Here is a 25,107-nt window from a genome sequence, read left to right on the forward strand (position 1 = left end):
TAGTAAGTGCTCGCAGATGGTGCTGAGTCGGCAGATGTAAATGTGCCTTCGGCAAATACTTTCTCAGAGAACAAATACAAGACCGTTTTCGGGATCAATGGCGGGCACGCAAATGTCGCCGGCATACTCAGACGGGAGGAAATATTTTGAAGATCAAATATAAAAGGTCAATCGGTAAAGAATATCGTCTCTCTTTTGGGTCGTTTTCTTTATTTCTACTTCACTCGAGACCACCTCACGCCCTTCCTGCTTCTCTCATGCCGTTACGGGGAAAAAAAATGTGTTTCCAATTAAGCGCTGGGGGTGAGAACAACTCGCAACTGCTGGGCACTTTTACACCCCTCCCTCCCAATAGCTCATTCAAGTGTATTGTTCATTAAATAAAAAAACAAGTTCCGTTCCATCCACGGTCGTAAGTCGAAATGGTCGTAAGTCGAAATCCATTCAAAATGTTGAATAGAGACTCGGAGGCTAAATGCCTTGCAAACTCCCCCTCTCTGGTGCCATCACACGGTGGATTGCTGTGCGTGAGTGAGATGGTGGCTGGCTGGCCAAAATTACGTGCATGTTGCGGTACCAGGCGTCGAATAATTTTTTTTTTAAATAGTGTCTGGAGGTCATGGTCCTAAGTACAGGTGGTCGTAAGTCGGATGTTAGCTGTACTTTGTTTTATCTTTTGACCCCACCTCCCCCACCCCTCTTAATTTTGCTGCCATAGATTACAAATTATGGAACTATAAACTCATTCACTGCCAGCAAAAAGGTGTCCACTCCACTGCCAGGGTTTTTGTCATTGTCACTCGAATTCCAGGACCCACAGAATATTGAGTTTTAGGATGATATAAACATTCAATTCAAGCTAAAAAACCTTAAACTCTCTTCTTTCATTAGAAAAAAAGAGTTAATTCCTAAATTATGTGTCTGGAGTTATCCAAGCTTTAAATTAACCCATTGACTGCTAGACATGCTGCTAAAACATGTCCACTTCAGTGCCAGGGTTTTTGTTATTGTCACTCGAATTCTAGAACCTACAGAATATTGAGTTTCTGGACTACATAAACATTAAATGCGTGAAACCCGAACAAATTCAAGAGTGGCGCTGTATGTTATATTTTCAAATCCTGAATAAATTTGCATAAAAAAGCATCATGAAACATTTGGAACCATTCTTATAATATAATAATGATAATAATACATTTCATTTATAAGCGCCTTTCAAAACTCTCAAGGACATTTTACAGTCACAGGATATTTTTTTCTGCTGGTGAGCTGCGGCAGCCACACGCGCCGGATATATGACCTGTGGAATATTTAGTTACATTGTTTTTTCTTATTTTTCCCCTCATTTTAAACCAAACAAAATCATTTTAAAATTAACTTGAAAATGTACACTTTGGACCCCCCTCGCCATCATTTTCCCCAATGGGTCCGCGTGCGCTTTTCCGTGACGTTATGTGCAGACGTCAAGGTGCCTTCCTGGCGAAGTGCATGCATGGAGGAGGGAGAATGTGAGAGAGAGGGGGGGGGGGGGGGGGAAGAGAGAGAGACTCAGTGAGAGCGAAGCGCCAGGCACCAGGAGGAGAGCATCTAGCGACTTCATGTGGGAAGGAAAACTGCAACTTTCCGCGGAGGAGAAAAACAAAACAAAAACGAGTGTTGCGTATTCATTTGGACATACAATGCGACTTCCTGGCTTCATGTTGGATTTTGACACCTCGCCTCTTTGACAGGAGTGCAGCCCGAGTGTGAAGGGTTTGCGCGAGGAATTTCAGGATTTCCCCACTCAAACGTTTTGGGTCACTCGGGAAGATCACGAAACCATCTTTCGACTGCTCTCTCTGGGAACATACATTGTAAGTATACCATTCTTCTTCGAGTCATTATACATTCACTAAATTGACAAAACAAGGGAAAAAAAAGTATTTTTTTTCCTGAATGTCAGTGCCTCTGTTTACACACATGGTTATTTTTACATAATCTGCCACGTAGACGTGCTTGAGAAAAAAAATGGTTTCTGGCAATAATTTGTTTGATAATGGCATCAACAGATGCCTCTGTGTTTCCTGGGGCTTTGATAAAAAAGGAAAGGGGCACAAGCAGCGAGAGCGTTTAGATTGCCGCCGACGTTGGGATCTTCACCGTCAAATCAGATAACTGGTCGAAATCACTCAAAAGGGCATTTTGTCCTGTGTTGTAAATTTAACCACCCCCCAAGAAAAATAAACAATTAAATACACAAATAAATACACAAATAAATAAATAAATACACACACACGCACACGCACACACACCGACCTACCGGCCGACCTATCCGACCGACCGACCTACCTACCTACATAAGCACGCACGCACGCATGCATGCACTTGCATGCGCATACATACACACACATGCATACACACACACATAAACACACACGCATACATACACACACATACACACGCATACACACACACATGCACACGCACGCACACACACACACGCACACGCACACGCACACACACACACACACACACATATATACACACATACATACAAACATACACACATACATACACATATACACACATGCATACACATATATGCACATACATACACGTATACACACATACATACACACATTCACACATACATGCGTACACACATACATAAATACACACACAAAGAAATAATGATCATAATAACGATAATACTAAATAAATAAATAAATACTTATATTATTTCTTTAAACCCACTCTTTAGCATCAATCAAGCAGACCCTTTGCAAGACAAAAATATATATTTTTTCTGTGTGTAACTATTTAAATGCTGATTTCCGTAAACAATCCCCAGCAATTTAAAGCAGGATTTTAGCTTTAAGCTAACACACGTTTGCATAGGCATGTCAAAACGGGGTAAAATTCTGTGTTTCTGAGTGTGTGTACGTGTGTGTGTCAAGGCGATGTTTACTTAGTATTTATGATCACAACCCACTGGGGGTCTTTGATGGCAGAGTGTGAAAAGCATTTTACACTTTGGCTCACCAACCTTCCTTTCACTTATAATGTCAACAATGATTTTCTGTCCGCGGCCTGTTTGCCCCCCCATTCTGAATTGTTATTGCACCAAATGAAAAGACCATGCGGATGATTCAGTCTATTTAATTACCCAAAGGTCACCATCATCCTTTTTTTCTGCTTAAACTGTGAAAACAGATAACAGAAATGTGACCTTTGCACTAATTTGACTTTGTTCCAAATATTTCCTGCATACCGTCAGCGATTTGATGCAATTCAGCGTGCTGCTGTTATCACGACAGCCCGAGTGGATACGCACGATATCAGCACAAATGGAAGAGACTGGCGCTCAAACTACAATGGGAGGTTTGTTGTTGGTTTCCTTGGAAACGAGAAGTCGCCCTGATGTTATTTCCACTCCAAATTCAAGAGTGATCTGTTCAAAGGAAAAGCAAAAGTGATGGGAGCATTTGGTGTGTGTGACTTGCGACCCTGACGGTCAAACAAAAGGCCCTCGCAAAGACTGATTGTTTCTTGTCGAGAGGACTGTTTTATGTTTCCCTGACATGAGCTCCGACATCCGTCGAGCGAAAAAGTGGGTCCTTGAAACATCTGTGTTGTGATTATTCCAAGCCTCCTCCTCCACCTCCTCCTCCTCCTCACATTCCACCCATTCTTCATCTCAAAGCGCAGATTTCTTTTGACATTCAGGCAGGTCGTACACAACTTGCATCTTGGCCCTTTTCTGTTACACAACTTGACAACAAAATCGAGCACCTTTATTTTTACTTTTAGTTTAAAGTCGGTGTTCAAAAGGATTGACCACGCCATATTTTTTTGGGGTACAAAATGGCAGCAATCCTATTTTCCCAACAAAATTACTGGTAGCCTTCAATTATGCTGTATTCCACAATTTCTTAGCGGGTCAATCAGAGTTATCTGGGTGGATACTTCAAATGGGTAAAAAAAACTAGTGCGTAATATAAAACATGTGCATGTGTGTCACATGATGCTATGGTGTTCCTGAAAAAAGTTACTGTTTAGCACACAGGTGTCTAAGTCAAGGCCCGAGGGCCAAATGTGGCCCGCCACATCATTTTATTCAGCCCCCAAAGTAAATCAGGCAGGTCAAGTACAGCAAGGGCTGAAGAATGAATGACTCTCAGTGTCTTTGTGTTGTCATATGATTTGTTATGTAGTTTTTTTTGTGTTCTCTTGACTTCAAGTGGCTGCCTTTCCAGCAGCTCCTGTATTTTGTTTTTCTACTTCTTTCTTTCCTTTCCTCTTCCTTTCATAACTTTACTTCTGTGAAATGTCAATTTCTCCACTGCGAGACGAATAAAGGTACATCCAATCCATCTCGCCTGAGTAGGCAGCCCTCAGTAATTTGAAATTTTGGTTTGGAATTTCGAGTTCGAATTGCTTTTGCGGGACGAATAAAATGATGTGGCGGGCCAGATTTGGCCACCGGACCTTGACTTTGACTCCTGTGGTCTAAAGTTTTTTATTCTGCATTGAATGGTTATGTAGTCCAAAAAGTCAACATTCTGTAGGTTCTCAAATTCGAATGACAATGATAAAAACCCAGTCAGTGGATTAATTTGTTGTGCGTTCTATATTTCATATATGGAGGAGGTGAAACATTGTAATGGACTCCCCAAATAATGTCTATAAGAAACCTCAACTACAATGAACCCCTGGTTCAGCAAATAGTGATTGGAAGCAGACCAAGAAAGCACTCTAGTGGCTTCAACCTCTGTCCCTTTAGTGGACCGGCGAAAGCGCTTGAGAATCACTTGATGTAAAGTGCTAAAAGAAAAAAAAAAACAAATCCTATACTTGCGCTTGTTGAAGAGATGCGACGAACCCCCTTAACCGTTTTAGCGAAGCACTTTGTGATGCGCTTGCTTGCCCCCCGTCTGAACTTCGACACGAAAAACCCACGTTGACTGACAGACAGGCTGAGATGAGCTCATTGGACTGGCAAGCCAGGAACATTCCATGAGCAGTTCCTCACAAGAAGACCCCGCTTTGTCCTCTATTCGCAGATCATTTTGTAAAGTTAGTCCCAAAGGCGTCAAAGCTGACTAATACCAGTGTCTGAAACTCATGAAAAAAACTTACCGGACACGCCGTAAAGTTGCCTGCCCCATTTTTTACAAATTGAAACACAATAAGATGACTAATTGCAAAAAAAAAAAAATTTTTTTTTTTTTTTAATTAAAGATGTATCTACCACAAATGCTCCCTTGCTGAATTTATCGTAAATATCCCTTGCTGATGATTTTGCTCTAGTTGTCGTTTTTCCATACACTGTTCTTCATGTTGCACAATGCAATGTTTGCGTTTTGTGTCATCTGCTACCACCCACGTGAACTCCTCTTTCCACAATGCTTTAAATGTACCGTGCGTCTACTTTGGAAAATGATATGCAAATGCACGACCTTATATAACGCTCGGGAAAGTCCATGCCGAATATGCAAATTGCCAAATGAACCGAAATTCAGAAAATTTCCAAACCAAATGAAGATTTTGAAATCGGAATACTTTATTCCGATTTTGAAATCTTCTTTCAAACGTTTGATAAAGCAAACGTTTGCTTTAAAAATAAAACATTTCGGGTTTTTTCTTGAAGAAGTTGTCGACCACCCGGGCGGAGACATTTTGTAAGTTGTACGACCGACGTAAAAGTTGCACGCCCCGGGCGTCCGGGCAGACATTGTTTCAGACACTGCTAATACACTGGAGTTAATCTTGTTAAAATGGCGAGAAATGCTGAGTCGTCACAATGCGGCCATTTAAAATGGAAACAATGCAGATTGCTTCGGCCATTTGTTAGTCTAACTGGCAATTCTGTATCAGGGGAGGACACTCGCGATTCTATCTTTCTACTGGGAGGTTTTTCTTTTTTAGTACAATGACAACCTCCATATTTCATCTGGGTTCTGCACAGCGTCTTGCTTTCACTTATTTTTGCTTCGCAATTGGAATGCTTGTGTGGAGTATTTGGAAACTCGTCTGGTGGAATTGCAGACATGATTTGAGGAATGTTTCCTGGCCGTGTGACCCCGCTGCCCGTCTCAGCATCATGGGGGACAGAGCTTTCAGCTGCTCTGCCCCCAAACTGTGGAACTCACTTCCTCCCAACATTCGTAACATCGATTCTACCTTCAAATCCCATCTCAAAACCCACATATTTAAAATTGCATTTTCTGTGTAGCTCTATCTTGTTTCTATTTATAATTGTATTTCATTTATTGTATTCTAGTTATAATTGTATTTTATTTATTATTGTATCTATGCTTGTCTGTGACTGTAAAGTGGTCTTGAGAGCTTTGGAAGGCGCTTAAAATAAAATGTATTATTATTATTATTATTATTATTATTATTATTATTATTATTATTATTATTACAGTAAAGTCTCGTTATATCGATATCGGATATATCGATAGTCCCGGTTATATCGATACTATTTCTATGCACGCACGGAGAAAATTACATGCAAACAGGGTCGGATATATCGATAGTCCCGGTTATATCGGTATTTTTTCGGACTCCCTTGAATATCGATATAACGAGACTTTACTGTATTTGAATTTCTTTCAATGTTGTCTGAATTGGAATTTGAGCACCCCCCCTTGCAAAGTCCGGTTTCGATGGCGGTGTTGTACTGAACTGATATTGGCATATTATTCTTTGCTTGTTAGGATTTCAATGATGGACATTGTGAAATGACTCCAAAATGGAGTCTCATGGCATATTATCTTGAACAAGGGTCGGCAACCTGCAGCTCCGGAGCCTCATGTGGCTGTTTGATGGTTAAGTTGCGGCTCTGCGTGGCACGGGAAAATACATTTTGTGACATTTCAGAGATGACATTCACCGATGGAGAATATATGAAAAATTTTATAAGCATCACTTTACAAGCGTGAGATCGTCAGGCAAGTAGAAAAAGCCTTATATGACCGAAATGGTTCACTGAGTGTAAAAGGTTGCCGACCCCTAATCTCAACGTTTCGGCCACGTCGGCCCAAAAGTAGTTCAATTTGAAAAAATCATTGTTGTGTTTAAATTTATATGAAATTGAATGAAGCCATGTTTGCTTACTTTTGCACGCCAGCTTTGTGTTGTATTATCAGGGGAATTTTTGCAAACAATGAAAAATGCCCCCCCCCAGCGTCTCACCCTTCATGTGATTCTTTCATGGGCTCGAAACCATCACATTGTGTTGTCAAGGGGGCAACAATGGCAGGGTTGTTGATGTTGGTTCTTTACGTGCACTTTCCCGACATGGGAGAGTGGCACACTGAAAATGTACCGGCAGTATATTGAGAACGATTTAACATTTTCTTGTTATTTTAAAGCCCTGTGGAATCAATCCAGAGGAGATCAGAAGGAATCCTCTTGAGCACTTTAAAACTGGTAGGTCTGAATGAAAACATCTTGTCCCAACAAGTGACTTTAAAAGAGGATGTGAAGTCCAGTCCACACAAAATTTGCTGAACACGCAAGTTATGGTCCAAATGTCTTCAACAAAAGCTTGGATTTATATTTTTATACCTTTCTGTTATGTCACAGCGATTGTTAATAGTAACTCGGCCTGAAAACTTACAGTATGTTAGCAGGTTAATCACAGAATACAAAATGAAAGGCTTGGTCATTGGTTTCTCCAAACCACCAGATTGCAGATGTCACTATCGGCTTTTCCAACATCTCATCTTTGAAAGAAAAATCAAAAGTGAAGCTAAATTAAAGGGTGTATAGAATTATATGTGTGACCATTGAGAGATTAGACGACACCACTAGTGGCTCTGGACCAACCAGAAGCAAAGGTTTCACAAAATAACTTGACAAGTTTCCTGTTGTGATTGTTCCTTGACGTCTTCATGTAAAGCAGACCCGTGCATTTTTACAGTTCCTTTCCTAACTTTCTTCAGGAGACCCCGTATATCTTGTCGTTCCTTTTGACGTTTGGCTATCTCCTCTTTTATGTTTACAGCTGCTGTTTGCTTCGACTCGCTCAGGCAGTTGTGTGGATGAAGAAAGCAAGGCCATTATTGGTCCCACCCTAGCGTAGCCTGCCCTCATACTTTTTGGATTGGATTGGATTTGCCTTTATTAGTCTCGCCGTGGAGAAAGTTACATTTCACAGCAGCAAAATTATGAAAGGAATGAAAGTAGAAAAACAAAAAACATGAGCTGCTGGAAAGGCAGCCACTCTCGCAGCACTGTCTTGAAGTCAAAAGAACAAAAAAATAAATAAATAATACATAACATGACAACACAAAGACACAGAGTCATTCATTCTAAAACACTTTTTTGGCTAACGACCGTGACTCTAACACGTGTTGCAATGACGGAAAATCCATTGTCCTAAAAATCTGCTGTTGGTTTTCTAGCTTCACATGGCATCATGACAATACTCTCTCGACCACGTGTAGCTACGTTTCTCACAGGAGCCGATGAAGAACCCGCATGTCTCTGGTAGTTTGAGGTCATCATACGACGACTCGCTGTGATTCCCGTCACACTCGCAGGCATTCGCTTAATGACTCACCTCCGACTCTCAATCCATCCCTTGTGCAAAGCTCCGCTGTTAATCAGCAGAGTCTATGTGCGAGTGTGAGGGTGTATGTGTGTGGTTTACGCCTTCTCGGTTCGGGACGGAGTCGGAGAATGAAAAGCTTGTATGGACGTACGTACTTACTGTATGTGTGTGTCAGTGTTGTGTGTACTCGGGGGTTGTTAGACGTCCCCGTTTCTTGGCTTTCTCGAGTGGGGTAGTGGGTGAACAATGTGCTCATTGTGTGTAGGGCCCAGTGGGTGGGGGGTGTAGGATGGAAGAGTCGTGAGCCATGGAGGGGGAGAAGGAGGAAACAAGGAGAAAGTTAAGTACAAGGTTGATCGACATGCGGTGCGTCATGGTGAGGTTAATGGTATAAAGAGTACATGGTGGCATGTTGGGGGGCTTGGAGGGTCTGTTTGGAAGATAGATAGATAGATAGAAATGAAGCTTGATTTAAAGTACCCCATTTTTATGGACCAACACATTTAAAAATGCCTGGAGTGTAACATCTGTGCCAGGTCACAAAGTTGCAAATGTCCCTGTTAAGGAAAACTGCTAGGGTTGATCCCCTAATTGAGTTTCAAACCCTTGATCATGAGATTAGATTCGGTCTTTGAATCGTCTTGAATCTGTTTTCTGGAATCTGTTTAGGTACTTTCCTAAACCACCAATTTCTTGTTCTCTGGTCATGATCACGTTCTTCCTTCTTTGTGTCTGGTGTCCATCAAAACAAAAAAAAAAAAAAAGGAACCTAAGGTCTTGTGAGAAATGCACAGGTCTCGTGTGACGTTGTCCGGCGTGGCCTTTTGAACTCTGGACTCTTGATGAGAAGGTTTCTTCAGCCGTCATCTGTACAAAAGTGAAGGTTTCGGACTCTTGTGAGATACAGAAACGATTTGAGTCCCATTTGGAACCATACAAACTACCACGTTTGACTTTCAACATCCACAATTTCAGATTTTGGACGCGCATGCTTAGAAAGTGACCTCATGCATTTTCTTGGTGGCCCCCTCCCTCCCCTCTAACCCTCCTACAGACACATTTTACTCCGTCCTTGGCCACGCAGGACCTTATCACACATTACTAACAAGCATGCAACGAGTGTGTCGACACACACTTGGGCACAGTGAGCAGTTTGTACTCTTGTCTTTAACTCTTTGGGGTCAGACTCACATGTGCTTTTTTCCTTCACGTTCTTCTCCGGTTGACTCACGCGAAAACACTTGAACATTCAGTTCCCAGTGATCCCATCTGTTTTTGGAGCCACCCCGCAAGTGTTGCCTTCAAACACACAATAGCACCGTCTGTCAAGTCTGAATCAAAAAGTGAAAAGTGCGCTCAGATGTCACTGCCACTCCCTCTTGCACTGACAACTGGCCTCAGGTCTTTCATCTGCGGCGGTCGACGTCGTAAAAATCTGCTTCGTTATGCATCCGTCAGGCGTGAAGGCTACTGATGTCAATCAGTCTCTCCTTTCAACACTTTTGATGGCCAAGCCAAGGCGCCGTTTTAAGGCAGACGACAGGAAGTTCGGATATTCATGTACGGTTCCATAAAGTATCAGGAATATCGATCAAGATGGCTTTACTATCATGTTCAAGACTTTTTTTCACAGTTTCTGATCAATCTGTAGCATTGTTTGTATTTAACTGTAGGCCTATTATAGTAGTTCCCAAGAAAAACAGCATTTTCAATGTGTTTTCAATATTAACTTACCGTAATTTCCAGACTATAGAGCGCACCTGATTATAAGCCTCACATTTTTAGAGCCTCAAATTTTTAGAGGAAAACCAATTTTGTACATACACAAGCCGCACCTGTATATAAGCCGCACGTGCCCACATTAAAACATGTAAACATATTTACAAAGAAAGACGGTACACAGACAGAGTTTTAATGCCTGTGACGCGGCAGTAAAACCGTAGCAACATGACGGTAGCAACACAGTAGCAACACAGAATAACAGGTCTGGTAAAAGAACATAAAAAAATGGTAAAAAAATGCCCTAAGCCGTCTTCATCTTCCTCCTTTGAACTGAAGCCATCAAAGTCATCGTCCTCAGTGTCGGAATGAAAGTGTAGTATAGACATCGTCACAAACTCCCTCAGCCTCTCTCTCGCTGTCAATTCAGAATTTTCTTTTCGGTTGTTTTTGCTTTCCGTCTGGTCTGCACAGTCGAAACACCTCGGCCATCTGCTCTCTGTGTCTTCACCCAGTCTTCTAGAAGGTTTTCCAGTTTGGGCCACCTGCTTTTTGATTGGATTTGATTGGATTTGCCTTCATTAGTCTCACAGTGGAGACATTTATTTCACAGCAGCAAGGTGATGAAAGGAATGAAAGTAAAAAAAACAAAATGCACAAGCTGCTGGAAAGGCAGCCACTCTCGCGGCACCGTCTTGAAGTCAAAAGAACAAAAAAATAAATAACAAATAATATGACAACACAAAGACAATATTACAACACAAAAACACAGAGAGTCGTTCAATCATAAGCACTTTCTGTACCCTCTTTGTTATATGAAGCAGTTCTAGATGAAAGAGGAGAGGATCAAAGCGTCTTTCCACCAGTGGATCAGGGACATCATGGTGGAATGTGCACATCGCCTACAACAGTGTTTTTAACCTTTTTTGAACCAGGGCACGTTTTTTTTACATTAGAATTTTTTTGCGGCACACCACGAACCATCTCGCAGGAAGGAGGCAATCAGTGACGTGTTGCCATACGGACGAATATTAAATTACCCTCCCAGTCTTTTCAGCACGGACACAGGACATAATATAAGAGGATAGTTTCTCACGGCACACTCGGAAGTGTTGATGTGTTGAAAATCACTGGAGTACAAGCTAAATGTTGAAAACAGACACGCAGCTGTACCATCCATTGACGAAAAGAGATTGTCTCACATCTCCTGTCCCACATAAATCCTCTTCAATTCCAAGCCGCAACAGTTCCACGTACGCATCGACGCTCTGCGCTGAGGCTCTTATTACCTCTGACAGCTTTTTTCGTCTTTTTACCTTGCTCCAGTACTTCCCGCTGCAGTTTCCAGTGTCTCACCATCGATTCGTTTATGTTTACGTGTAGCAGCTCTGTTTCCTTCTTTATCGGACAGCTTGATTGCTTTTAGTTTGAAATCTGCATCATATGCCTTTATTTTTGTATTTTCCATGATGAGGGTATGTTCACACTAATTTAATTTATGCACAAGACGAGAATGCAGTCTTCCTTGACTCATATATTCCACCAGTCTTAATCTTACCTTACCTCTACTCAAGCGCCACTGGCGGGCGTTACAAAAATTACATACATTGGCCCCATCACTTAAATAGCCGTAGGGTTGAAAGTTTGGGAAAAAAGTACTGGCTTATAGTCCGGAATTTACGGCACATTATTTTGTTACATAACATCATGGGATGTGTCATATAGATAGCCCCTATTGTCGCAATTTGTTCATGTTCAGGAAAAAAAATCTGTTCCAACAGGCATTGTGGTTTTTGCTGAGTGAATAAAATACAATTTCACATCGATCCCATACAGACTCCCAAACAGAGCTCCCTCGTTTTTGCCTAACTGGCAAATTAGGCACATAAAAAAGCATGGATAAAGTTTATTTAATTGATGAGAAATCCTCCATTATTATTGGTGGACTGCCATGCCTAACACGCACCCGTTTTGGCCGAGGAAATCTTGGGATATGGTTTGCTGCCAACATTCCCAGCCAGTATATCGGTCAGTAATCTTTGTCTTTGGCATGAATTATTCCGAATAGAGCTACAATTGAACATTATTGTGCCTTGTGGGCAAGGAAATACATTTAGGAATTATGTTATGGAGTTGATATACCCATTAAAAATATGCAGATTGCAGGTAGAAACATTTAAGGACCTTCTTTGAATATGCGACAAACTGTACTGTACTGTATGGGGTCCGTCCATGTTTTTCAACATGGCCTCATTAGTCTGCCTTTTAATGAGTACAGTATTTACAAAATTGTGTTCGAGGAGGGGAGGGGCTGTCTAGTTTGTTTACAGATGAGTGGAGTTTAAAAGAGGGAGGACCCCCCCCACAAAAAAAAAAAACTATAAGAACATTATACCCTCCAACCCTCCATTTTCTAATCTGCTTATCCTTACTACGGTCGTACTGTTGGTGGGGTGTGGGGGCTGTTGTGAGTGTGATCTGGAGTGGTCTAGAGTAGAAAGTGGTCTCCATTCATGTCGCAGGTATGGAGCTGCTTTGATTGGCCATGATTGAAGCCAGCTGTGTTCACCCCACAGCAGCGCAGTCCTTAGATCCGCCACGCGATGTTTACGCCGTTCATAAAATTGGAGCCCTTTGGGAATCCGTATGGCTTTGTTTTATTCCATATGCACCCATACGTGCACGCCTATGTGCAAAATATCTTCCTCTGGTGTTTGTGTTTGTATGTTCCGTGTGTGGGTTCACTCACCGTCCTGCTGCTGTTCCTTTCTTTACTTTCATAGTTTCAGAGTTTTTTTTCCAAACAGGAAGGCTCATTAAACTGTACCAGATGGAGTAAAAAGTGGAGTTCCGTCTCATATCACACTTGCGTTTATTCAAATGTAGACTACATAGCTCGTAAACAAGCCATGCTGCTTCTGTAACCTCCTACTTTGTCGGCAATACGAGGTTTTGTCGCTTGTTCTTGAACCAAATCAGTACATGACTGTACCCTACACTAAACTAAGTTGCAATTTACAAATGTATACGGTAGTTGGACTGATACAGTTTCTTGTGGAATGTGAGAAGGGGTTAAACCAAATTGTTAGAATAGTAAGCAAGATTATGAATGAGTATTAGCTGTCCTTGTTTCAGAAATCTCACTTCTGTGTGCCCCCTTGAAGTTTCCCTCCGAGCAATTCTTTGTCTACGTTGTCGCTCTGTCGGATTTCATTCCATGACTCCAATCCTGGACAATCCCAAACTGATCCAAAAAACAGAAATGCTGCATTCAGTGTTAAAATCTGGATTTTCTGGAGATGACAAGATCTCAAAAGTCAAAAGGTGAAACTCTTAAAGTAGTATCAACTGTAGACCAGTGGTTTTTAACCTTGTTAGAGGGTACTGAACCTCTCAGGCGTTAAAAACACCTTACTCGACATGGTCAGTGCCACAATGTTAAGGTATCTTCTACTTTTCAGAAACTGCAAAACCACGATGGATGAGGAACAGTGCTACTACAATGAGACAATCGCCTTCTTCTACAACCGCAGCGGCAAATACCTCGCGACCGACTGGAACACGGTCAGTCGGTTGGTGATGGGCCTGGGCATCACGGTCTGTATCTTCATCATGTTGGCCAACCTACTGGTGATGATCGCCATCTACGTCAACCGGCGATTCCATTTCCCCATCTACTACTTGATGGCCAACTTGGCAGCTGCAGACTTCTTCGCTGGACTGGCCTACTTCTACTTGATGTTCAACACGGGACCAAACACGAGGCGTTTGACTGTTTCGACGTGGCTTCTCCGGCAAGGCTTGATTGACACTAGCCTGACAGCCTCTGTGGCAAACCTCCTTGCGATTGCCATTGAGCGCCACATCACAGTCTTCCGAATGCAGCTGCACACGCGCATGAGCAACCGGCGCGTGGTGGTTGTCATCGTCATCATCTGGACCATGTCCATCGTCATGGGAGCCATTCCGAGCGTGGGCTGGAATTGTATCTGCAGCATCAAATCCTGCTCCAACATGGCGCCACTTTATAGCAATTCCTACCTGGTCTTTTGGGCTGTCTTTAATCTGGTGACCTTTGTTGTCATGGTGACATTGTACGCCCATATCTTTGTCTACGTACGCCAAAGGACCATGAGGATGTCACGTCACAGCTCCGGACCCCGACGGAACAAAGACACAATGATGTCACTACTGAAAACCGTGGCGATTGTGTTGGGTAAGCATCCTCTTTCTGATCGTTGTGGGGTGTCAGTATTTTTTTTGCTACGGTTTCCTCTCGGGAGCTGTTAAGCAATGTGTTTGCTAGTTACGGAATGTACTGAATGCGATTTTTAACCTTGACATTATCAATCCACCAAAACATATGATAACATTTGGGTATATAAAACAGGCCCTATATTCAATCTCTGTTATTTACGGCTGCATTTTCAGGCTTTGGCTTTTGAAATTGCCCAAGACTATGACGAGGCCTAGTTTGTCTTCCAGCTGAGCAGAGTGTGAAGTCTGGCAGTTTTATGTCACGGCATTCCAGAGAGATATCTTTACCGCTTTGCAGGGGTTCCGGAATCTTCCGATTGTGCAATTGTTTATTTAGAAACTAAGTCTTCCAGTTATTCTTGCCTCGAGAGCTCTCACGCAAACCCATCAAGCTGAAGTGAAAACCCGAATTTGTGTGAATTGTGGACAAAGCGCTTGTTGACACATGACAAAACATACCAGAGGATTCTTTGTTCTCTAAACAAGTTGTGAGAGATGTAAAATTTTTGGTTTACCATCAATAAGAAGTCAAACTATCCATATGCTCAGATTTGTCTTGGCTATTCACCAAAATACCCAATGAATATTCAACTTTCAATAAACATCGAAAGAAAATTGACAGAATACAGAATGTTATTTTGACTTCAAGACGGCGCCGCGAGAGTGGCTGCCTTTCCAGCAGCTCATGTATTTTATTTTTCTACTTTCATTCCTTTCATCACTTTGCTGCTGTGAAATGTAAATTTCTCCACTGTGAGACTAATAAAGGCATATCCAATATCCAATCCAATTGACCCACCAAACATTTGTCAGCTATGACGTGAATGCTCTTCATTCCAAGGATTTTTCCCTTTGTTACAAAACATTTAATCTAATCCATTTGACCCTTTGGTTGACTTCATGATAGCCTAGCCGAAGTGGAACTACAATGTTCCAAAGTCTCTCAGTCTTCAGAAGTGAGCTCAGGGTTTTGCAGGTGTTTGTTTTTTTGGCCAAGAAAGGTCTAGAAATGCTTGACAGTCTACCCCGCTGAGATGTCTTGTCATGCTTCTTCCATCTGTTTGCCAGATGATGGCTGTTTTCCCCGCCAACCTCCACGCTTATTCCTTTTGGGATGCTGTAAAGCAAACCATGACGGGTTTCTTTCTCTGAAGCAATGAAAGAACGGGAACGTATGAGGTCAAAGTTGATTTGGGCACTTAAATAAATCTATAAGCGTAGAGAAAGCGTCGCTTTTCTCTTTCACCACTTTTTTTTTTTTGGGGGGGGGCTTTATATGGAACTGTGGGACAACGGATCTGCTTCTTTCACATCAGCTCTAATGCAGCTGTAATATTGTTCCGGTGGTGGGAACACAAAACCACTTGATTAGTTTAACCACAGACAGATGGATGGATCCTTTATCCAGATAAACTGATACATGGATACAAAATGAAGGCACGAGAACTGATTTTTTACAACATTTTGCAAAGAAAACATTTTATTCGAGACAACTGTGTATAAAATTAGCCAAATTCACATTGTCTTAAACTGTAAATGGCGTATGTTTGTGTAGGTTCTCAGTCATACCGGACAGGTCGAACAGACACACTTCAGATTTCGTTGGTTACCACGTCGGCTTGTTCATGTGACTGAGGTGTTACCAGAGCAAATGAGGCAATCAGCGCCAGGGGTAGAACATTAGAAGTAATCAGATTGGCTTCAGGGAGTGGTCTACTGCTCCCCCAACCTTAGAGCAGGCAACTCTCAGAGCAGAGGTCGGGTCCTTCTGTCCATTAGGGATATACAGGGAACATCCGACTTACGACCGAGTTCCGTTCCGACCAAACGGTCGTAAGTCAAAATGGTCGTAAGTCGAAACCCATTCAAAATGTTGAATAGAGACTCGGAGGCTAAATGATTCGCACACTCCCCCCCTCTGGTGCCATCACACGGTCGATTACTGTGCGAGAGTGAGATGCTGGCTGGCTGGCCAAAATTGTCATACACGTTGCCGGCCTGCTAGCGCGTTTCGGTGCCAGGTGTATAATTAAAATCTTAAAAATAGGGTTTGGAGGTTGTGGTCGTAAGTACGAGTAGTTGTAAATCGAGCTGATCATAAGTCGGATGTTACCTGTATATAGGGCTAGACTTACCAGCACAACTGTAGTTCGCTGATGAAGCTCTTCGGATGAGGAGCGAAACGTCCGACACCTTCAAAGAAGTACAGATGACGGCTGAAGAAACCTTTTCCTTACACTCAAATAGGACATCCTTGCTCTAAGTGCATTCAAGTGCTGGTCTTATTGCAACTACAAAGGTGAGGAGAAAAAGTTGGAAAGACAGCAGAACAGATGATTCCATTCTCGTTTCTTGTTTCTGAGTCAACAACAAAATCTTCAACCATGTGTGTGGAGTGTGCGTCAGGTGTTGCATGATGTGACCATCTGTGGCATCCACATTGAGTAGATTGCACAAGTGTATGAACACAAGTGGCATGACTCTTGGAGATCTTTTGAAGTGTGTCCACGTTCTTAACGAATGCAAAACCAATCTTAAATGGGGGGAAAAGCCAAACTGTGCCACCTACTATCCGAGTGGAAAATTCTTTGGTATATAGCACATGCAACCTTGTCACTAGTTGGCCGAATCTTCTGTTGCAAAGGATTTCTCTTCACATTGTGGCTTTTTCTAATCAGGCACAATAGTGTCCTTATAGTTTGTGTTTAGACTTGGAAGCATTCCCAAGTGCTAATTTTCAAAACGCTCTGTAATCTCCTTTAAAATGGACCATTACCGGTTTCCCCTAAGATTATCTCCCTCCCACATTTTTACATGGTCTTTTTTTCGGGCTAAAAACACCTTACTTACGTATACATGGTGGGGTTTTTTTGGCTAAAGTCGCCTTACTATACATGGTCTTTTTGGGCTAAAAAAAAACTTATTATACAAGGGTCGGTTTATTGGGGGTACAAACGCCTTACTATAGATGGTCTTTTTTTTGGGCTAAAAACGCCTTACTATGCATGGTGGGGTTTTTTTTGTCTAAAAACGGCTTACTATCTGTGTTTTTTTTTTTTTTTTTTGCTAAAAACGCCCTACTATACATGGTCGTTTTTTGGGCCTAACAACGGCTTACTATATAGATGGTCTTTTTTTTTTTTCGGGCTAAAAACGCCTTAGTATAGATGGTCGTTTTTTTCAACTAAAAATTATACATGGTCTTTTTTTAAGTTAAAAACGCCTTACTATACATGGTCGATTTTTTTCGCGCTAAAAACACCTTCCTATAATGGTCATTTTTTGGGGGTAAAAACGCCTATAGTTGGCATCCTACAACAACGTCATGAGGTGCCTCATTCGACACAAGATGCGCTGCATATGACATGACAAATTATACCTTCGAGAAAATTAGCAATTAAGTCAATCAGGGAAAAAAATCGTTGGAGGAAAGCCGTGGTTAGTACTGGTCAGAAAAAAGTAATAGATTATGCAACCTCAGCTTGTGATACAAAAAAAAACATTCAAATGTTTCCACATCTTCGACTCATCAATCCCAGTGATCCGTTTTGGATCTAAGCCATTAATTTGCTAAATGCACCAAAATTCAACAACCCCTTTCCCAATCTGTTGTCATCGCAAAGGTAAACAAGACCTGGACAGTTTCAAAACAGTTTTCCAGACATTTCAAGATTTTCCAGTCATTGCCGAGGAGGTGTGTTTATTTACATTTCTCCACAGACGGCCTGCTCTGCTTTTCCACTTTCTTTCCGCTATACTTGACATTCTATCACACTACCAAAGCAAGTGGGTTAACTTTGGTCTCCCTTCCTTCCATCCACCAAAAAAGCCTTTGGAGCGTTGAGTTGGATTCATGAGGCAGGCGCAATGGCCAATTTTCGCCATTGTCCTTCTGAAGAACATTATCCGTAGTTGTTTGTGGAGTCATGTCCAGTCTTAGAGGAATTTTACAAGCGTTCCTGTACAACAAAACAGGGGAAAAGCAATGAAAGGTAGCTGAAAGACAATTTGGAATTACAGGTAACATCCGACTTACGACCACCTGTACTTACGACCATGACCTCCAGATCCTATTTTATATTTTTTTATTCTACGCCTGGCACCGCAACACGCTAGCAGGCCGGCAACGTGTACGACAATTTTGGCCAGCCAGCCAGCATCGACTGTGTGATGGCACCAGAGGGGGCAGCAAGAGGGGGCAGCATTGGCCTTTAATCCATGCTAACGCTTTGTTACAGCTTCAGATGTTGTTAAAGCGCTGTATAAATCAATATTTGTGTCTTGGATTGTATTTTGTACGGCCGCCCCCATTTCAAGCTCAGCTCACAATTTCGACTTATGACCGTTTGGATGTTACCTGTATTTCATAAGAATTCATAGACAAAATAGAATTCACATTATTATTGGATATGCCTTTATTAGTCTCACAGTGGAGAAATTTACATTTCACAGCAGCAAAGTGATGAAAGGAATGAAAGTAGAAAAACAAAATACATGAGCTGCTGGAAAGGCAGCCACTCTCGCGGCGCCGTCTTGAAGTCAAAAGAACAAAAAAAGTCTGTTATTATATTATTATATTATTATTATTATATATAGTAAAGTCTCGTTATATCGCTATCGGATATATCGATAGTCCCGGTTATATCGATACTATTTCTATGCACGCACGGAGAAAATTACATGCAAACAGGGTCGGATATATCGATAGTCCCGGTTATATCGATATTTTTTCGGACTCTCTTGAATATCGATATAACGAGACTTTACTGTATATATATATATATATATATATATATATATATATATATATATATATATATATATATATATATATATATATATATATATATATATATATATATATATATATATATATATATATATTATTATTATATGTTATTATATTATAGTGTTAGTCTGTGATTCAGCTATTGCTATATACTAGCTGGCTAGCTTTCTGTCTATTGACTTACGGGTTGAGTGAACGCTGGCGTGTGTGGCTGCCGCTGCTCACCCACAGAAAAACTTCATCCTGTGACTGTAAAGTGACCTTGAGAGTTTGAAAGGCGCTTAGAAATGAAATGTATTATTATTATTATTATTATTATTATTATTATTATTATTATTATTATTATTATTATTATTATTATTATTATTATTATTATTAAACTCATCTCTATCTTGTCTCCTCAGGGGCATTCATCATCTGCTGGACCCCAGGTCTTGTCATCCTTCTCCTTGACGTCTTTTGCGCCAGCTGCAACGTCCTCACCTATGAAAAATTCTTCCTACTTCTGGCCGAGTTTAACTCGGCCATGAACCCCATCATCTACTCGTACCGCGACAAGGAGATGAGTGCCACTTTCCGGCAGATCCTATGCTGCCAGCGACAAGAGAACGTCAACGGGACTGCAGCGGAGGGGTCTGACCGATCGGCGTCGTCCATCAACCACACGGTGCTCAGCGGCGGCATACATCACCATCACAACAATGAACATTCGGTGGTGTAAAGATGACTGAACTCTGTGTTGAGAGAGAAGAGGTCCAAACATGATGGGAAGACACGATCGCGTGTCCAGGGATTGTCGGAAGCGAAATGAACGCTTGAATGGCACCTGACAGGATGAGCACTAATTCTGAAGGATGACAGACCATCACGCATCCTCCATGGATGGCTCTGAATTGCTGTTTGTATTTTCTATTTGTGTCAAATGTGTTGCTATTTGCAACGCTAACACAAACGATCGCGTCTGTGAAATTACCAGAATGCCAGTATAACATATTCAGTTTACTACAACGTTATTTTCCAAGTTAGCTTACCAAGCACAAACGCGCAGAGGCTGAACTGATTGTTTTGATTGACTTCCTTGTTTATTGTTGACCTCGGAATGGACACAGTCTTATTCGCTTACACTCGCCACCACGTTACCATCAGTCAATTCACATCCATCCCTTTGTTACATCCATTAGTCTCAGCGAACCGCTAAGTAGCCTGCTAGCTAATCAAGCGACAGATAATAATAATATGATAATAATACATTTCATTTATCAGCGCCTTTCAAAACTCTCAAGGTCACTTTACAGTCACGGGATAATTTTTTCTGTTGGTGAGCAGCGGCAGCCACATGCGCTAGCGTTCACTCAACCCGGAACTAACTCAGATAGAAAGCTAGCTAGCTAATATATACTAAATAGATAGCTAATAGCCAGCCAGCTAGCTCGCCAGCTAGCTAATATATAGCGAATAGCCAGCTAGCCAGCTAGCTATTTGCTATCTAGCTATCCATCCTGCCAGCCAGCTAGATAGCTTCTTCTTTTCCTTAAATATACAATTGGAAGTAAAAATAAATACATACATAAACACCACTAATCATAAATAAACAAAGAAAATAATCCATTTTATTTCTAAGCGCCTTTCAAAACTCACAACTCAAATAGAAATAAAGCTAGCTATCTAGCTAGCTAATAGCTACAGAGCTAATAGCCACTTACATGAAGGAATGCATCGAGGAATAGGTCTCTTCAGCCTTCATCCGCACCTTCCTGAAGGACGCCCCTCACCAGCCTAACTTTAGTTCGCTGACGAAGCTCTTCGTATTAGGAGCGAAACGACCGACACCCCCAAAAGAAGCACAGATGACGGCTGAAGAAACCCCCTCCTCGATGATTCAGATTCTGAAATGATATTACACATGTAAGAAAGGTCTGTCACCGAGAAGGACTCGTGACGATCATTTTGTCCATCGGGACCAAAAAGGGTTCCATGACATCATCGGAGCTAAAACGCAGCGAAACAATAACATTGAAGATGACTTCATCGATTCGATGACTCACCTTTAAATTGGAACCAGACTCCTTAGAACTAACCTGACCTGACCTACCGTGTGAAAAGATTCATCGCTAATCTTACGCAACCAAAACTCAAATCAAATTTGGGAATTGTTTATTTACGTTCTACGGAATTAAATATGACTTGTTCTCGGATGTGACCAAAGAAAGCGAGCAGTTTACCGCACACTAGCTAAGATCCGATGTGTTGGACCCAACATAATTTTCAAGGTTATCTTCTTCGTTTTGTGATAGCCGAGCGCCTGATATGTGATGCGTGTGCGTCTCGGTGTTTTATTTTTATTTTTTTGTTGAATGAAAAGAGGCCCGAGGTGACATTTGTGCACAAGCCGTAAAAGTGTTGTGACGTCACATCGGCGAGATGAATTTAGTGACTCGGCCTCAAAAAGAGAACCGTGGAGTGGATTCTGTGAAGGTCTTAAAGGACAACCGACACCCCGGACAAGTTGCGTCCATAATTTGTAAAATCACTTCAAATGACTTCTACTGAGCGCATTTTACAAAGATTCCACCGCATATAGCTATATTTTACGTTTTAAGACTCATGCTGAAAATTCATGAAGTCTTGTTTTCGAGTTGATGACGATGCCGGAAGTGACATCACATTTGGTACGCCCCTGACCGAGAAAGTGACACAATGCATTTTGGGTACTTTTTTTCATCTGAAAACACTGTTTTGATTGAAATTAGAAGGAAAAGTACATAAATAACGCTATGGTAAATCATTCTGTGTTGCAGCCAATTGCGGTAATACGCATAAAGAAGGTGTATATTTACACAAATCCCATTACCAACGGACCAGAGCAGTCGAGCACTAGCGGAGGCGAACGAGGAATGTAACCAGAGTTTGAGATTCGGCGCTTGGATCGCGGGAGTTTGATGCGTTTAATCATTTAGTCACACTGCATGCTAACTATGAGCTCACCTGGTGAAAGAGAGCAATCACCATCGGACAAACATTCACTTTCCACCGTGTCATTTTTTTTTTACTCTTTAACACTGTCGGAGCTTTTGCTCTCGTCTCAACATCTGATGTTTGTGTGCTTGTTCGAATTGTGGTTGGTCTCCATTGTGTGTGTGCGTAAAGCCCACCCCTCTGTCTTTTACCACGGATTTTAACCAATCACGGGGCGGCTTTACGGCTCTTATAAGCGGCTTCATCCACTGGCCGAAACGCACCTTGTGCGCCATCTTGTGCATTTTCTGGGTGCTACATCGTCCAGATCTTCACCAGTTTCATCGCTTGCTCGAATTGATACGGAAGGACTTCTTAATCGATTGCAAACATTTATGCTGTCCTCTTCAGAACTATTTGAATCATATTCATAACTGGATGAGTAACAAGAAAGCATCTTCTCCGAATCTGAACTCTCTGAAGCCATTGTTTTGATTCTGGAGCAAGGCAGTTTGTGACCTAAAGTCACGAACAAGGGGACGGGACCCCAGTGTTCGAGCTCATTTGTGGCAGTTTTGGGACACATTAAGTCATTTTTATTGGTGTTTTGCGTTTGACTAAAAATATCAGCCTGCGTGTTTAGGGTATTTTAGATGCTATAAAACGTTTTTCTGATTTCAGTTAGGAAACAAAAAATGGTGTCGGTTGTCCTTTAAGTTTGGAAATCCACAGTATCTGAGATACACCAGAGCGCATGTCCCTACAACCCCCAATCCCCTATGTTTGATTTCCATTTTAATGAAAGCCCTTTATTTGGGGAAAAGGTCATTCTTATGAGATCACAGTCTGGCTTTGAGAAAAACAAGAGCGGCTGAGCAGGGTTCTCCTTTTGACCCGAGATTTAATGTTACACACGAGATTTAATGTTACACACCAGCGTTGTCAAAGTCAAGTAGAAATTGGATGGATGTGTTACTGTATTTTCCGGTGTATAAGGCTGATCCCTAATGAATTGTGTATTCTCAAACTTTGTCCATATATAAGGCGCACCGGACCATAAGGCGCACCTTCAACAAATGAAAAAAGTTTTCCAGATACTATAATATTTAATTATAGCAAAGTTTTCCAAATATAAGGCACACCACATAAGGCGCTACAGTAGAGTCTACAGTTACCCACTACTTCTCCAAAGGGGGGGAGTGGGTTTATTCGGTGGCTGGTGGATTCGATGGCTGCCGACAGTAATAATAATAATAATAATAATCCATTTCATTTCTCTGCGCCTTTCAAAACTCTCAAGGTCACTTTACAGTCACAGGATAAGTTTTTCTGTGGGTGAGCAGCGGCTGCCACGCGTGCCAGCATTCACTCAATCTGGAAGTAACTCGGATAGGAAGCTAGCTAGCTAATAGATAGCTAACAGATAGCTAGCTAGGCCTTCACTCAAACCGGAAGTAACTCAGATAGAAAGCTAGCTAGCTAGCTAATAGATAGATAACAGATAGCTAGCTGGGCCTTAACTCAACCCAGAAGTAACTCTGATAGAAAGCTAGCTAGCTAATAGATAGCTAACAGATAGCTAGCTAGGCTTTCACTCAACCCAGAAGTAACTCTGATTCAAAGCTAGCTAGGTAATAGATAGCTAACAGATTGCTAGCTAGGCCTTCACTCAACCCGGAAGTAACTCAGATAGAAAGCTAGCTAGCTACCTAATAGATAGTTAAGTAACTCTGATAGAAAGCTAGTTGTGAGACCTGTTGTGCCTCAATATGACTTCACATATAAGGCGCAGGGTCATCTTTTGAAGAAAATCAAGAATTTTGGGTGTGCTTTATACACTTGGAAATACGGTAATTTTATCAATTGAAATGACGGTCATGCTTGTGATTCAGTGTTATGCCAGAATTTCTAAAGGTCACCGACAACAACAACAAAATATTTTCAAAAGTTATCCAGACGACCACGTAATTTTCTTTTTCATAAAACTTTTGATCGGGTTAAAAAATCGAATGCAGATGGCACAATCGATCAAATCCACTTTGATTATTTTTTATTTTTTGCTTTTTATAAGATAATTAGTAAAAAAATACCAGCATAATTTTTTAGTTGTTTTTTTCGATCATCGTCTGGGTGTCTGTACACTGTAAAAACAAGAATAGAAAAACACACAAAATAATATCGATGATGAAATCATACTCAACATTTCATTTTATGAACTCTGAACTGGCAGTTACTCCAGCCAGTTACAAGGGCTCTTGTCAAGATAAACAAACATTTACATCCACTTCCAGACTGTCACCGAGTAGCCTGAACACAAGTGTACCACTACACACATCACTGAACCCTTTCATGTACCCTGTACTCCGATACCATGATAATCTGTCTGATGTCATAACCGCTATCCCCCGAATGGAGTTAGCCACCATATGCTCAGGTTAAATTGGAAACTTTTCATGGTTTCAAGCTCAATTGCATTTTCACATACAGTAAAGTCTCGTTATATCGATATTCTCGGGAGTCGGAAAAAATATCGATATATCCGATCCTGCGGCATGTAAATTTTCTCCTTGGGTTCATAGAAATAGTATCGTAATAAGCAGTACTATCGATATAACCGATATCGATATAACGAGACTTTACCGTACTTGTGTATATATATATATATATATATATATATATATATATATATATATATATATATATATATTCAATATAAATATATATATATATATATATATATTTGCATATTTTACAGTAAAGTCTCGTTATATCGATATTCAAGGGAGTCCGAAAAATATCGATATAACGAGACGGGACCGTACTTGTATATATATATATATATACA

The 25,107-nt window shown here is 41.3% G+C and overlaps 1 protein-coding gene across 1 annotated transcript; it reads left to right on the forward strand.

Moving 5' to 3' along the window:
* Window positions 1–1,561: 1,561 nt before the first annotated feature.
* Window positions 1,562–24,924, forward strand: lpar1 (lysophosphatidic acid receptor 1). Its single transcript, XM_089020847.1, has 3 exons — window positions 1,562–1,853; window positions 13,723–14,477; window positions 19,712–24,924. Exons 2-3 carry the CDS (start codon window positions 13,739–13,741, stop codon window positions 20,026–20,028), a joined length of 1,056 nt encoding a protein of 351 aa, XP_088876973.1. The 5' UTR covers window positions 1,562–1,853; window positions 13,723–13,738; the 3' UTR covers window positions 20,029–24,924.
* The last annotated feature ends 183 nt before the right edge of the window (window positions 24,925–25,107 follow it).

The sequence above is a fragment of the Hippocampus bargibanti genome, linkage group LG18 (assembly GCF_051943395.1).
Source record: "Hippocampus bargibanti isolate YZ-2025 linkage group LG18, ASM5194339v1, whole genome shotgun sequence".
NCBI lineage: Eukaryota > Metazoa > Chordata > Actinopteri > Syngnathiformes > Syngnathidae > Hippocampus > Hippocampus bargibanti.